At 35.2% G+C, this 16,886-nt stretch overlaps 1 protein-coding gene across 2 annotated transcripts in view; it reads left to right on the top strand.

The window, feature by feature from the left end:
* Nucleotides 1-16,886, top strand: part of Spata19 (spermatogenesis associated 19) — a 92,798-nt gene that overhangs the window by 12,624 nt on the left and 63,288 nt on the right. For both annotated transcript variants that reach the window (XM_040285563.2, XM_005337517.4), the window contains exon 1: nt 1-16,886. This exon is cut by the window's left edge and continues 12,624 nt beyond it. In XM_040285563.2, the coding sequence (XP_040141497.1) occupies nt 16,809-16,886 (78 nt within the window). In that variant the 5' untranslated portion in view covers nt 1-16,808.

The raw sequence follows: 16,886 nt of genomic DNA, 5'->3' as shown, positions 1-16,886 counted from the left end.
TACTGTTTACATTAAGTCCTACTTTTGTTTTGTTTTGTTTTACATAATTATTTTTGTTTCCTGTCAGAACACCCAATTCCTAGAATCTCAAAGGGTAAGGATCAGGGGTTCTCTCCATTTTTTTCCCCTTATGTGTCATATGTAAATTATGTAATTTATTGAGCAGAAGAGACAATATCCAAGTCCTAAATGCAAATGGATATATACTAAGGATGGAAAGAAGAATGCTGAATGATGCTGTATTATATAAGTTGGGGTTTCAACAAGAGATAGATACATTTAATTGAATACAAATCTATTCATTTTGCAGAAACATTGGTTCCTAAAGAGTCAATTTTCTTAGATGTGAGAGAGTATAATTAGACCATATGGATAGTGCAAGATCCAAGGCAATTAATGGCTGGCTGTCACCATTCTAAGCCTGAAGACAAGAAGAAAGAGGGGCCTCTATAGTTGGGAAAGAGAAATGAAATAGATCAGGTCTCTATTTAAAAGGGGTGGTGTTAAGAGTTTCAGTCAGCCCAAGATGACCTCATGGATGTGAAACTAAGGGAAAAAAATACCTTGATCTCACTCATTTTCCCCACCCATCTCTAGGTAAGAATTCCTGCATGTAAAGGCCAAGAAAAAACTAGAAGGCATAAAAGTTCATTGATGTGACCTAGGTAGTAGAAGAAAGGGAAGGGTGGAATGGAAAGTAGATCTTGAGGGACAATAAGAAGATGTCTGGCACAAACATGACCTGACTTCAGAAGGATTTGACTTAGGCTCATGCTCAACTAAAGTGCTGTAACATGAAACAATACATGTTGGGTTGGCCGTTTAGAGACTATTGGCAACTTTGTTGAAAATAGTATGATAGAAATATCAGGAGAGGAAGATGATTTGCAGTGGATTGGGTAAAAGGGAAAGGAGGAAATGGAGATAGTGACAATGACTCTCAAGAAACCTGAGATGATGAGAAATCTAGATTAAACTAGGTCTGGGAGACTACAGGATGTAGTGTATTGCAAAGATGACCTCTATTTTATACCTTTCCTATATTCAAACCCTCTAGAGCCTTTCCTCTTTACTCTGGGTTTGACTAGGCTTGCCCAAGGGGATGTCAGCATATGTTACACATGTGAAGGCATGAAATGAGCCTGTGTTAGTGCTTGCTCTGTTGTGTTTTTGCCCTTGCCACGGGAACATGCCCATGATGGCCTGCTGGAAGATTACTAAGACATGGAGCAGAGCCACATTGCTCCAATTGGAATGAAGCCTGTATAAGAAGCCAGTATGTTAGCTGATTCCCAGATATGTGGGTGACCCTAGGCAGGATATGGAGAGACAACTCTGATGTCTAGTTGATTCCAGAAATAGGAATCCATGTTTCCAAGTGTTTATTATTCCAAGAATTTATGAATAATGAAGACTTAATTTTTCGGTCTCACTGATATTTTATAGTTCATTTTTAATACACCATTATTTATACAATCAGTAATGATACTAAGATAAACTGATATTTTTAGTTAACTCCCAAAGGATTAGAGAGCTAAAGTACAAATTGTATCCACACAAGTCCTGGAAGAAAGCATAAGTAAATTCCTACATAATTTAGGTTGTGACAAAAAGCTTTTTCACTATAACTCAGAATCCTGACACAATTAAAAAAATACATTTGACTACATAAAAATCGGAAAAAAATTTCCATGGCAAAACACCATAAATAAGGCTGAAAGTGAAAAATGACAAACTGAGAAATATATATTTGCAACATGTATTAAAGATATAGGTCTAGTATACCTAATGCATAAGAAAACTCTCAAGAATCCAACCAATAGTTAAATATTCAATAGGGAAATGGGGAAAGCATATGGAGGGGTCACACATGCAAAAAAAAAATGACTCTTTCTTACTCTTTGAGCTGTAATATTCAATCCAGAATCTCTGCTTAGTGGGCCCATATGAATAAACTCAGCTTAATCAAGCTTTATGTTCCTTTCACCATTCTCCTATACCCTTAATATTCTTTTAAATATACCTTCCCCAAATTTCGGTCTGAATACACTTTAAAAAACCATTTAGTTCTTTTCGAGGCTTGCTTATCCCCTCATTGGCCACACGTTGTCTTATGGTGACTGTTGGGACTTGAATGTACTTGCAGAATAGAAGCAAAAGGGTAGTGGGCACAGCTCCTGGGGAGAATGAGCATTTTCTTGCAAGGCAGATACTGCAAGGGAATCTATTACAGGTTACTCGAGAAAAGCAGGGCTGATTTTCTCAGAAGGAATGGAAGAACAGCTTCTGGAAAAAAAGACTCAGAAGAATTTAGGTTTTTCATGTCCACAGCTACCTGAGGATCTTTTTATATATTCTTATTTTGAATTTGAGGGTCCCACTATTTCGCAATCAAGGTGCTCACTTCAACAGTAAACACCTTGCACACTTGATGCTCTGATTACTGGTTTCCTCTTAAAATTAATTTGTTGAAAATCAATCCTTGATATAATAGTGTTAAAGAGTTAAGAGTCTTTGGTAAGTGATTAAGTTGTGAGGGCTCCACCCTTATGAGAGGGATGGGTGCCCTTATAACAGAGGTTGAAGGGAGCTGCCTTGTACTTTCACCATGTGAGGATGCACAGGTACCACATATGGAGTAGAATGAGCTCTTGCCAGATGCTAAATCTGCCAGTGCCTTGATCTTGAACTTCCCAGCCTCAAGAACTATGAACAGTCAATTCCATTTGCTTAGAAATTATGCAGTCTAAGGTATTTTGCTATAGAATTCTGAAAGGAGTAAGAGAATTGGGAATTCAATCTGTGTTGTAATTCAACAACTCACAGGGTGAGACTTGGTTTGGTTTTCAACAACCTCCTTTCTGTGATCAGAAGAGATAAGACTTTCTTTCATGGCAGACACAGAAACTTTCATGTCATTTATGCAGTACTTAACCTAAAAATCTGAGTCCTTGCACACATTCTTTTCTTTTCCTATTATGTCCAGTATACTTAAGAGCTATCTGGCAAAGTCATTACAATTCCTTAGTTTAACAAAAAATGTTCTAACATATCAAATACAAGGTTACTGAGAACCTTGTTTCTTAAAAGTATTTTATTAGGAGAACCAGTGGTTATATTTTCATATCTCTATTGCCATCTCATGCTATCAGTGCTCTCTTTACTAGTGGAGAACCAAATACAGAAATCCCAAAATCATTCAGAAAAATTATCCTTAGTATTCTGTCCTCTGGAACTCCTCTTGGTACCAAAAATCTGTATTATTCAGGGTTCTCTAGAGAAATAGAAATAATAAAATATCTATAGCTACATCTTCATCTATACCTATGTCTATCATCTATCTGTCATCTATTGAGCAAAACATTTATTTAAGGAGTTAGGTCATAAAATTATGGTTTCCAGAAAGCCCATATCTTCAGAGAAGACCAGCAGGTTGGAAACTGGCAGAATTTCTATGTTGCCTTCTTAATGCAGAATTCATTGTTCTTGGGAACACCTTGGCATTTTCTCTTCAAACCTTCAATTGATTGAATGAAGCTCACCCATGTTATGGATAGTAAGGATATAAGGTGTCCCCTAAAAGCTCCCGTGTTGATGCAGGATTGTTTGGAGGTGAACTGACTGGATCATGAGAGCCATGACCTAATCAGTCCATCCTAATTTGAACAGACTGACTGGGTGGTTACTATAGGCCGCAGGGGCATGGCTACAGGTCACTGGGGTGTGCACAGGAAGGGTTTATCTTTCCTAGGGGCCCTTCCTTCTCTTTTTCTGCTTCCTGGCCCCCATGAAGTGAGCTGCTTTTCTCTGCCCTGACATTGACCTCATCTTGGACCCAGAGCAATGGAGTCAGCCATCTATGGACTGAGACCTCTGAAACAGTGAGCTCCAAATAAACTTTTCCTTCTCTAAGTGATAGTTATCAGGTATTTGGGTCAGAATGATACAAAAATGACTACTTAGTCTACTTAAAGTCAACTGATAGTAAATGTTAATCACATCTACAGAAGATATTCATGGCAACATCTAGACTAGCATTTAACCAAACTACTGAGCACCATGGCTTAGCCAAGTTGACATGTGAAATTAACCATCATAAAGAATAGAAGAAGAATGACTTATCATATACAAGGAACAGCAACATAATGAACGGATAACTTCCCAACAGAAACAATAGAGGACATACAGTTAGCCCTCCAAATCAACAAGACTGAATGAACCACAGATTGAAAATATTTTTAAAACGTTGTATCTGTATTGAACATGTATACATCTTTTACTTTGTCATTATTTCCTAAGCAATACAGTATGACAACACAGTATTTATACTTAATTAAGTATTATAAGTAATCTAGAGATGATTTAAATAATATTGGAGGATGTGAATAGGCTTATGAAACTACTATGTCATTTTATTTAATAGACATGAGCATCTATGGATTTTGGTATCCACAGGGTTCTGGAACCAATACCCTATGGATACTGAATGAAGACTGTATTGAAAATGATGAAAGGACAAAAAAAAAAGTCAATCAAGACTTTCATATTTAGAAAAAACAATCTTTTTAAAAAAAGATGAAATAAAGAAATTTCCTAACAAACAACTGAGAAAATGTGTCCTATCACACTTGCCTTAAAAGCAATATCAAAGGAATTCTTTCATACTGAAAGGAAATGAAACACATAGTAACTCAAAGTCACATGAAGAAATGAAGAATACTGGTCAAAGTAAATGTGTGAGTGAATAGAAAATTCATCTAAATCCCCAGTTAGAAGATTAATAAGGAAATAAAGGGCTTGAGTAAGTCTAAACCACTGTGACTTAAAAGACATAAAAAAAACCCACTACATTCAGCAACAGGTAAATACATATTTTCCTCAAGTGCACATGGGGCATTCTCCAAGATCCACCATATGTCAGGTCTCAAAACAAATCTTTTTTTTCCCTTCCTTTTTCTTTTCTATTTTTTTTTTCAGTGCTGGGGACCAAAATAAAGGCTTTGTGCATGCTAGGCAAGTGTTCTATCACTAGGCCCCAGCTCCACAATAAATCATACTACAATTAAAAAGATTGAAATTATACTTAGTATTTTTCCTAATCATAATAAAATAAAACTAGAAATCAATAGTGGAAGGAAAACTGGAAAATCCACACATGTTTTCCAGAATGTAAACAATCAGTGGGACAAAAAGAAATTACAAAAGAAATTAGAAAATAATTGAGACATATGAAAATGAAAACACAATATACCAAAGCTTATGGAACACGATGAAAACAGTGGTGAGGGAAATTTGTAGCTATAAATGCTTACATTAAAAAGAACAAAAACTTCAGTTGGGCATGGTGTCACATGTCTGTAATCTCAGCAGCTTGGGAGGCCAAGGCAAGAAGATGACAAGTTCAAAGCCAGCTTCAGCAACCTTGAAGTGCTGAGCAACTCAGTGAGACCCTGTCTCTGAATAAAATACAAAACTCAGTGGTTGAGTGCCTCTGAGTTCAATCCCCAGTACCATTAAAGAAAACAAAAAAAAAAAAAAAAAAAAAAGAAAGAAAGAACAAAAACTGCCAGGTGCAGTGACACATGCCTATAATCCCTGCTAAGTTTATACCCGGAAGAATGAAGAAAAGAACAAACCAAACACAAAGATGGCAGAAGGAAATAAATAAATAAATAAAGTAGCAGAGGTAGCAGAGATAAACAAAATAGAGAATGGAAATATAAAAAAACTGATGAAACCAGGAAGTCCTAAGAAAAGATCAACAAAATTGACAGGTGGACCAAAAAAAAAAAAAAAAAAAAAAAAAAAAGAGAGAGTAATCAGATAACTAAAATTAGATTTAAAAGAGAGAATACCATAACTAATTTTATAAAAATGAAGATGATTATAAGACAGTGCTATGAGCAATCGTATGCCAACAAATTGTATAATACAGAGGAAATAGACAAATTTCTAGAAATACATGATGTACTAAGACTAAATCATTAAGAAACAGAAAATCTTAATAGGCTTATAACTATTAAAGAAATTGAACCAATAATAAAAAACTTCCCACTAAAGAAAAGACAAGGACTAGATGCTTTTGTTGGCAAATTGTGCCACACATGTAAAGAGGTAACAGCAAGCCTTCTAAAACTCTTCCAAAAAAACTAAAGAGGAGGGAACATTTATACTCGCCCCCCGCTCCTTGTACCAGGCATTGAACCCAGGGGCATTTAAACACTGAGGCACATCTGCAGTCCTTTAAAAATTTTTTTTTTGTACTGAGATGGGGTTTCCCTAAGTTGCTTAGGGCCTGGACAAATTGCTGAGGCTGGCTCTGAACTTGTGATCCTCCTGCCTTAGCCTCCTAAGTCATTGGGATTACATGCATGCACCACTGTGCCCAGCCTAAACTCATTTTTTTAGGTCATTTATGTCCTGATACCAAAGCAGACAAAGAGGTTGCAAAACCAGAAATATAGAAGCTGATATGCTTTATGAATATCAATACAAAAATCCTCAAAAAAGGATAGCACACTGAATTCAACAGCATACTAAAAAATCATATACCATGACCAAGTGGGGTTTATTCCTGGAATGCAGGGATGGTCCAATATTAAAAAATCAATCCATATAATACCTCACAGTAACAGACTGAAGAAAAAAAGCATGCTGGAATTTTTTTTTAAAATTTTATTATTTTTTGGTACCAGGGATTGAACTCAGGGGCACTCAACCACTGAGCCACATCTCCAGCCCTATTTTGTATTTTATTCAGAGACAGAGTCTCACTGCACTGCTTAGCACTTCGCCATTGTTGAGGCTGGCTTTGAACTTGCCATCTTCCTGCCTCAGCCTCCCATGCTGCTGAGATTACAGGCATGTGCCATCACGCCTTTTGATAGGCATTATTTTGAAGTTAGAGATCAATTTACTTAAGTTCTAATTTATTGGTATAAAGCATATCATAGTGTATCCATAGAAACTTTTTAATGTCTATGAGGTAGGTGATAATGTCCTCTCTTTAAATCCTAATTTTGGTAATTTATATATTCTTTCCTTTTTCCTGTTCATCCTAGCTAAAGATTTGTTAATTTAAAAAAATGTTTTCAAAGATCATTTTTTGTTTATATTGAGATCCCCCATTGTTTTCCTTTTGATTTTCTGTTCTCTAATTTATTGATTTTTAATTCTTGTTTTTATCATTTCTTTTTTCCCCCTATGGGTTTAGTTGTTCTTTACCTAATTTATTAAGGTGGAAGATTAGATTATTGATTTGAAATATTTATTCTTTCCTAATATAGGTGTTTAGATATAAATTTCCTTTCATACATAGTTTTAGTTGTATTCTACCAATTCATATAAATTCAATTCTAAAATATATTATAATTTGGTAACTTATCATTTTACCCATGTTTTGTTTAGAAGTATATTATTTAACTTTAAAATAACTAGGAATTTCCAAATTTCTCCCCATTGTTGAATCCTAATTTAATGCATTTGTATTCAGACAATATATTTTTTTATTTAATTTTTAAGAATTTATTGAGATTTCTTTTATGACAGTAGCACAATTTTATTTTAGAGAATATTTCGAGCATACTTACAAAGAATGTGTGTTCTGCCATGATTGGCTAGAATGCTTTCTCACATCAGGTCAAGTATGGGTCCTGGTGTAAGATGGAGAAGCTGCACCTGGTGTTGGCCTTCTTGATAGCGAGGGACGAGAGACAAGGAGTGTGCAGGAGACCTGGCCAAACTAACTTTTTAAAGCATATACCTTAGAGATAATTTATTAACACATTAATTCATAAATTCACTAATTGCATGAATGAATTAATCCATTCGTGAAGGAAGAGCCATAATCACTTTTAGATCTCATATCTTACTATCTTATAACTGGGATTAAATTTCAACATGAGTTTCAGAAGGGACAAACCACATTCAAACCATAGCATACATTACAAAATGACTCAGAGGGATCCATACACTTATACACATAAACCCTAAGATCATAAACTTTTAGGAGAAAACAGGAAATATTCTACTTGACCTTGGACTGTGCAGATGTGATATCAAAAATATTCCATGAGTGGAAAAAATTGATTTCATCAAAATTAAAACTTTATTTTTCCATTCAAAAGATAACATTAAGAAAATGAAAAAAAAAGGGTCACAGATGGAAGGAAATTATTTACAAATCATGTAATTTGTTCAAGTATCTGCATTCAGAACATGTAAAGAACTCTTGTAACTCCATAAAAAGAAAAAAAAAATAAGTGATTTGGATGTTACACTAATATATGGAGGAAATAACACACGTAAAAGATTAATAGCATAATCAGATCTAAAAAATTTAAATTAAGACAGATGATATGTCTTTTTATACCCCAACCAGAAGAGCCGAATGTCATGAAGATGGGGAGAAGGTTGAACTTTATACAATGCTGATGTGAGAGTAAAACATTACAATCTTGTTGGAAAACTTTAGGCATTTATTTAAAATTTAAATGTATACCGAACATTTAAAGATCTGCTACTCATCTTTTTATGAACTCTTTAGAAAAACAGAAGAGAAAGGAACATATCCCAGTTCATCCTATGAACTCAGTAGCCATCTGATGCCAAAACAAGACAAGGCACCTGAAACAAGACACTTGAAAACACAACCATAGGCCAGCATATCTCAGAGATGTGAAGATCCTCAGCAAAATACTAGCAAGACAACTCCAGCACAATAAAAAAGATTATATACCATGATCAAGTCATATTATCCCAGGAGGGATTTGACATCTGAAAATAAAGATAAAAATGTAACACGTGATATTAATAATAGGCAGAAACCAAATGATCACCTTGGTAGAGAAAAAGCATTTGACAAAACCCAGTGCCCTTTGGTGATAAAAGCACTAAAAAAACTAGGAACAAGAAGGGTACTTCCTCAATCTGATAAAAGGTATCATCTTAAAAAAAGTAACCCTCATCTAACATTATCTTAATAGTAAAAAGGGTGCTTGTTCTCTCCAGTTTTACTTAATATTGTGTAGCTGGGACCATTAGGCAAGTGGGGTGAGGAGTAAAAAGGCATCCGGATTGGAAAGAAAGGAAAATTATATCTATTTGCAGAACGTTTGATCTTGTATTTAAGCATGTCTGGGTACCGAGAAGAAAAAACAAAATATATGACTACAGAAATTAAGGAAAAAGTCTTACTAATTTCAAAGTGGACATGTGTTCTCAGTCTTCTTATTAACTGATGAATTGGTAAGTTCTTATAGTGAGTATATACAAAATCTAGGTAAAACAATATTTTACACAAATTCTTATGTATTTTCATAATTTACTTTTCTTCACCTTGCCAGAATATTCTAACAAAACTAGTGAGAAGGGTTCATATTCGATATATACTCTCCTTATATATGTATACATACAAATTGTATACCTTCATATGTATGTATATATGATCATATTTTATACATTTGACTTTCTTTGCTGATTAATTAAAAAAGAAAACATTCTAAGGAAACCACTAAAAATTGGTTACAATAAATGAGTTCAACAATATCACAGGTACAAGACCATTGTTCAAAAATCCACTGTACTTCTATACAGTAACAATGAAAAATCCAAAATGTAATTAAGAAAAAAATTCTATCTACAATAGCATGAAAAAGAATAAATACTTAAGAATAATAACAAATGAAGTAGAAGACTTATACATTGAAACTGCAAAAACTCACTGAAGGAAATTTAAGATCTAAGTGGATCAAGGAGCTAGATGTCAAATCAGAGACTCTGCGCCTGATAGAAGAAAAAGTTGGCTCTGATCTACATATTGTGGGGTCGGGTTCCAAATTCCTTAACAGGACACCCATAGCACAAGAGTTAATAACAAGAATCAATAAATGGGACTTACTTAAACTGAAAAGTTTTTTCTCAGCAAGAGAAACAATAAGAGAGGTAAATAGGGAGCCTACATCATGGGAACAAATTTTTACTCCTCACACTTCAGATAGAGCCCTAATATCCAGAGTATACAAAGAACTCAAAAAATTAAACAATAAGAAAACAAATAACCCAATCAACAAATGGGCCAAAGACCTAAACAGACACTTCTCAGAGGAGGACATACAATCAATCAACAAATATATGAAAAAATGCTCACCTTCTCTAGCAGTCAGAGAAATGCAAATCAAAACCACCCTAAGATACCATCTCACTCCAGTAAGATTGGCAGCCATTATGAACTCAAACAACAACAAGTGCTGGCGAGGATGTGGGGAAAAGGGTACTCTTGTACATTGCTGGTGGGACTGCAAACTAGTGCAGCCAATTTGGAAAGCAGTATGGAGATTCCTGGGAAAGCTGGGAATGGAACCACCATTTGACCCAGCTATTGCCCTTCTCGGACTATTCCCTGAAGACCTTAAAAGAGCTTACTACAGGGATACTGCCACATCGATGTTTATAGCGGCACAATTCACAATTGCTAGACTGTGGAACCAACCCAGATGCCCTTCAATAGATGAATGGATTAAAAAAATGTGGCATTTATACACCATGGAATATTACGCAGCACTAAAAAATGACAAAATCATGGATTTTGCAGGGAAATGGATGGCACTAGAGCAGATTATGCTTAGTGAAGCTAGCCAATCCCTAAAAAACAAATACCAAATGTCTTCTTTGATATAATGAGAATAACCAGGATCAGAGCAGGGAGGAAGAGCAGGAAGGAAAGATCAACATTAAACAGATACAATAGGTGGGAGGGAAAGAGAGAGAAAAGGGAAATTGCATGGGAATGGAGGGAGACTCTCATTGTTATACTAAATCACACATAAGAGGTTGCGAGGGGAATGGGTAAATAAACAAGGAGAGAAGTGAAATACAGTAGATGGGGTAGAGAGACAAGATGGGAGGGGAGGGGAGGGGGGATAGTAGAGGATAGGAAAGGGAGCAGAATACAACAGTTACTAATAGGGCATTATGTAAAAATGTGGATATGTAACAGATGTGATTCTGCAATCTGTATTTGGGGTAAAAATGGGAGTTCATAACCAACTTGAATCTAATGTATGAAACATGATATGTCAAAAGCTTTGTAATGTTTTGAACAACCAATAAAAAAAATAAGATCTAAATTAATAGAAAGACACTCCATTTTTATGAATTGAAGACTTAGTATCGTCAATATGACAATACTCCCCAATGTTGATGAACACATTTAATGCAATCCCTAATGAAGTGCCAGCATTTTTGAAGGGATAGAAATTGACAAACTAATCTTAATAGTTACATGGAAATTTAAGAAACCTGTAAAGATAATCTTGGGGGAGAGGGAAAGAGTGAAGTTGGAAAACTCATGCTTTTCCAATGTCAAAACATACCAGAAAGCTGGTCATAAAAACTGATATTTGCATATAGACAGGCAAAAAAAGGTTAACTTATACTCCAAAAATAAACTCTTACCTTTATGGTTAATTGATTTTTGACAAAGGTGCCAAGACAATCAATAGAGAATGTTCTTTTAACAGTGCTGAGACAGTGAGACATCCACATCCAAAAAGATGAAGCTGGACACTACCTTCATACATTCTATAAAAATTAAAAATGGATCATAACAAAACTTAAGAGCTACAACTATTTAATTCTGGAGAGACATAGGAGTAAATTTTCATGATCAATAGACGAGGCAATGGTTTCTTAGTCGTGAAACAAAAGTAAAAATAGATAAATTGGACTTTGTCAAAATTCAAAACTTCAAATTATGCTGCCAAAAATATGAAAATACAATCCACAAAATGGGAGAAAATGTTTGCTAGCCATATATCATGTTAATAAATATGTTATATATATATTACAGAATATATATAGGGTGCTTACAACTCAATAATAAAAAGACAAACAATCCAATTATAAAGTGACAAAGGATTTGAATAGCTATTTCTCCAAAGAAGATATACAAATGGCTGTTAAACACATGAAGAAATGCTCAGCATCATTAATTATTAGGAAGATACAAATCAAAACTATGATGAGACACTCCCTCACACTCACTAGGATGGCTGCAGTCAGAGTAATGGATTCAACAATGTTGACAAGAATGTGGTGAAATTGGAACCCTCATGTACTGATGGTGGAAAGTTAAAGTGTGCAGCCATTTAGACAACATTTAGTTTTCTCAGAATGTTAATCATAGGGCTACCAAATGATTCAGCAATTCAGCTGCTAGGAATAAACCAAGAGAAAACATATCCACATAAAAACCTGAACACAATGCTCATAGTAGTATTGTTCATACCAAAACATAGAAACAATCCAAATGTCCATCAACCAAAGAATGGATAAACAAAATGTGGTATATCCAGCCAATGAAATACTTGTTTTCAATAAGAAAATGAAATGACTGCTGCTATAGTGTGAATGACCCTCAAAAACATTGTGTTAAGTTGCAGGAATTAGTCACAAAAGAACAAGTATTGTATGATTTTATTCACATGAAAAGATAAGAATAAGTAAATCCACAGAGACAGAAAGTAGATTAGTGGTTGCCTGGAGCTGAGGGAAGGTTAGGGGGAAATGGGATTTGACTGCTAATGGGTACAAAGTTTCTTTTTTGGAGTGATTGAAATATTTTAAAATTGGATAGAGGTGATTATTGCACATCTCTGAATATACTGAAAACTACTGACTTGTATTAACTAGGTGAATTTATGGAATGTAATTTGTCTCAATAAATCTGTTAAAAAAAAAAAGAAAACTGGGGATATAACTCAATGGTAGAGTACTTGTCTAGCATGCATGAAGTCCTGAGTTTGACCCATGGCACCATGAAACTTAAAGGTTAAGCATAAAATTACCAATACATTCCTGCTAATCTATACAAGAGAATAAAACACATCTACACACACACACACACACATATATGTAAATATATATAGGAAACAATCTATATGCTTGTCAACTGGTGAATGGGTAAACAAATGTAGTTTTATATATATATATATATATATATATATATATATATATAGAGAGAGAGAGAGAGAGAGAGAGAGAGAGAGAGAGAGAGAGAGAGTAGCATATTACGCCTTGATAAAAAGGAACACTTAGGATACATACCACCCTGTAGATAACCCTCTAAAAACATCATGCTCAATGAAATAAGTCAGGGACATTACTTGTTTTCAATAAGAAAATGAAATGACTGCTATATGCTATAGTGTGAATGACCCTCAAAAACATTGTGTTAAGTTGCAGGAATTAGTCACAAAAGAACAAGTATTGTATGATTTTATTCACATGAAAAGGTAAGAATAAGTAAATCCACAGAGACAGAAAGTAGATTATGAACTGTCCAGACAAAGCAAGTTTATTGAGGTAGAAAGTGGACTGGGGCAGAGAATAGAAACAGTGATTAACTGGAAATGGGTATGGCAGACATTTTTGGGGTGGTAGAAATGATCTAACACTGGATTGCTGTGAGGGTTGCATAATCCTATAAATCTACTAAAATCATTTAATTACACATTATGATGGGTGAACTGTATAATATATAATCAATAAAACTCACTTTGAAAATTAAGAGTCTCAGGGCTGGGAATATAGCTCTGTGGTATAGCATCTGCCTAGCTTGCAGAAGGTCCTGGGTTTGATTCTTAGCAACACACACACACACACACACACACACACACACACACACACACACCAAAAACAAACAACAACAACAACAACAAAAAAACAAAAATTAAAATTAAGAGTCTCTATTCCTTAAAAGACAATACTAAAAGTGAAAATCCACATCATAGATTGGGATAAAATAGTTGTAAAACACATATTTATAAAGTACTCCTATCCACAATAAAGAAATCCTAGAGCCATGTGTGGTGGTGTATGCCTGGAGTCCCAGTGAATCAAGAGGCCAAGGCAGGAGGATGGCAAGTTGGAGACCAGACTCAGTATATTTAACAAGACCCTCAACAACTTAGTGAGACCTCACCTCAAAAGAAAAAATGAAAAGGGCTGAGGATGTAGCACAGTAGTAAAGCATCCCTGGGTTCAATCCCGAGTACTAAAAATAAAAACAAAAGCAAAGAAATAAAGAAAAAAAAGATCTACAAATCAATAAAGAAAACACTGATATTTGAAGGGCAGCACCAGACTTGAAGAGGCATTTCACACACAGAGAATACCCCAAAGAATCAATTGGCAAATAAAAAAGATGCTTAATCCCATTAATAATCAGTTAAAGACAAATTAAATTATTATAAATTATCACTTTACCAGGCTGGCTGAATTAGAGAGGTGGCTATACCAAGTGTTGACACAAATATGGAGCAATTATTACTTTCACACATTGTTTATGGGCAGTAGATTGGTACAAACACTTTGCATTACTTTGTGATATATACTAATTTTGCATATCTTTAAAACTTATCATGAACAATTCCAATATCTGGTATATACTCAGAAGATTTAGTTGTATGTCAATCAAAACACAAGTAAAGAATGTTCATAGTAGCATTCTTTTAAAAAATATTTTAAATTGTAGATGCACAAAATATCTTTTTTAAATTTTTTTATTTTTATGTGGTGCTGAGGATGAAACCTAGCGCCTCACAGGAGAGGCAAGTGCTCTTCCACTGAGCGACAACCCAAGACCTAGTAGTATTATTTTTAAAAGCATCAAGCTAGTTATAATAAAAATGCATATTAATAATAAATTTGATAATTGGCACTACAGTAGTAGAACAGAATACGATCAGGAAATGAAATGATAAATTACAGATTCGTGAAACAACATAATGTTAAGTGAAGGAGGCTGGAGAGAAAAGAATACATACTGTATCTTTCTAGGCAGAACTGAAACTATAGCAAGTGAGGTAAAAAATGCTATCAGGAAAGTATTGCCATGAAGTTGGCTGGCGTATTAGAAATATAAATTTCTTTATGTGGAAGTGGCCAAATTGGTGTATTTGTAAAAATTTTTTCTGGGTACAGATATATTTTTACATTTTACTAAATGCTTTTATATAGTGATAAAAAGCAAGAGTATATTTATGTATCTGCTTCACTTTGATAACATAAACACAGAATATACATCCTAGAAACTATGAAAATTTACTTCTGAAGTGATTTAGAATGGTCTAGGGGAGAAGATGAAATTTCTCTTTTTCACATAGTTTTGATTTTTGAATCATATTAATATTTTGCTATTAAAAAATAAGATTATTTCAAAAGGAAGAACACATAATTTTTTAGGAGGTGGAAGCAGACACAAATATAATGACAAAAAAAAATGTTTTCTATACAATTTCCAGTCTCTTTTGGAGATATGTTGGGGCCCTGTGACTAGTACAGCCCAAAGGCTCTCTAAGTACGAGCAGCCTCTGGGCAGAAACCCAGAAGAGCTGATTTGACCCCTCAGTGTGCTCTTTCCCCCTGTTTTGTAATGGAGGACACATCCTGAAAGGCATGCAGCTGCAAAATGGAAGCTTCCAGCATCTCTGAGTCACCACGTGGAGCCCAGCTGCTCTGAAGAGTTGCCTACCGTGCACTGGAGCTTTTGAAAGTGCAAAAGAAACCTTTTTGATTTGGAAGATCATTTGTTTCCTCAACTTTTAACACAGTTTATCCTATTCTGCCCCAAACAGGAATGACATAAAATTGAGGTGATTTGTTGAGAATGAGGAGACTTAGTGGTTATACTGGGAAAATTGAGGAGAGAGAGAAAGGTTTTCTACAGTACTTAGAAGAATAAGAATGGGGAGATTGATAGAAGATTAGAGCCAGATGGAGACGAGAGATCCCATTTTATTTTCATTTTAAGAACAAAGAAACTCAGAGCAGAGATCAGGTCAAGGGCATGGAACAAGTTAACGGAGAGACAGAATTATAGGCCTAATTTCTGAGACTTTGAGAGTAGCCTAATGTCTCAGAATCCACTGAGTTGAACTCCAGCTGCTGTTGAGAGCCGCTGCACATGGCTCAGGGTTCTTTGGGATGTTCCGAGCTTCTTTCAATTCCTGGTAAAAAGTCTAGATGGGAAGAAAGAGTAGCTATCTGAACCCTTATCAGGTTTTGTTTTGCCCCCAAGTCTCAAGTCACAGGAGATCTCCTTGTCCTTTTCACTTTATTCTTTTTCCACCCAGGATGAACTAAAGTCATCAGGAAATTTCACTGTTTACTCCCTACTTCTTACTGTTTGCCTTTTTTTTTTAAAAAAAGATTTAAATCACTTGAGTAAACAAAGTAGACAAAAAATAAAGCAAATAGCCCTGAAGAGAAAATTGTTGTCCCATATTTGGTGTTTTCTGGATAGATAACAAGCTTTGTTGTGTCCCTATACATAAAGAGAACAGGAAATACCTCTGACATTGTTGTGAATGACTATCTAGAGGGCTCGGGTAATTTTTGCCACAGATTCATTCTTTTGATTTGAAAACTCTCTTTTTGAGCATTTTTTAAGGACTTGAACCAGTCATCAATCTACCCACAACTCCAGGCTCCACCCTAACATTTTCTATCCATGGTTTGGGTAAATTCTCCTTGGTGTCTTCTTGGGCTCTTACTGGCAATAGTTTACCCTTACTTCTCATTCCCCACCACCCTTCTGAGCTAGGATCATCACTTAGATGGGAATTTCCTAGTCTCTCTTCTCCATCTCTACTCTGAGCCTGGAGATTAAGAGAGGTCATTGTCACATCATCATTGGTCAGCCAATCAGGTGGGCATTTCCCTCCAATGACCTCTCTGTCCTATAGAAGTTCTCAGGCAGCTTCAATGGAAGGAGGGAGCTAAGAAGGTGGCCTAGAATAAGTTCAAAGATGATCATTACAACATGGATTTTGTACATTCTCGCCCGGAAAGGTATCGGGCTCCCCTTCCCACCAAGGATGAGTTCG

Source organism: Ictidomys tridecemlineatus, chromosome 4 (assembly GCF_052094955.1).
Source record: "Ictidomys tridecemlineatus isolate mIctTri1 chromosome 4, mIctTri1.hap1, whole genome shotgun sequence".
Taxonomy (NCBI): domain Eukaryota; kingdom Metazoa; phylum Chordata; class Mammalia; order Rodentia; family Sciuridae; genus Ictidomys; species Ictidomys tridecemlineatus.
The sequence above is the reverse complement of the archived record's forward strand: the minus strand, read 5'-3'. Positions and strand labels throughout refer to the sequence as shown.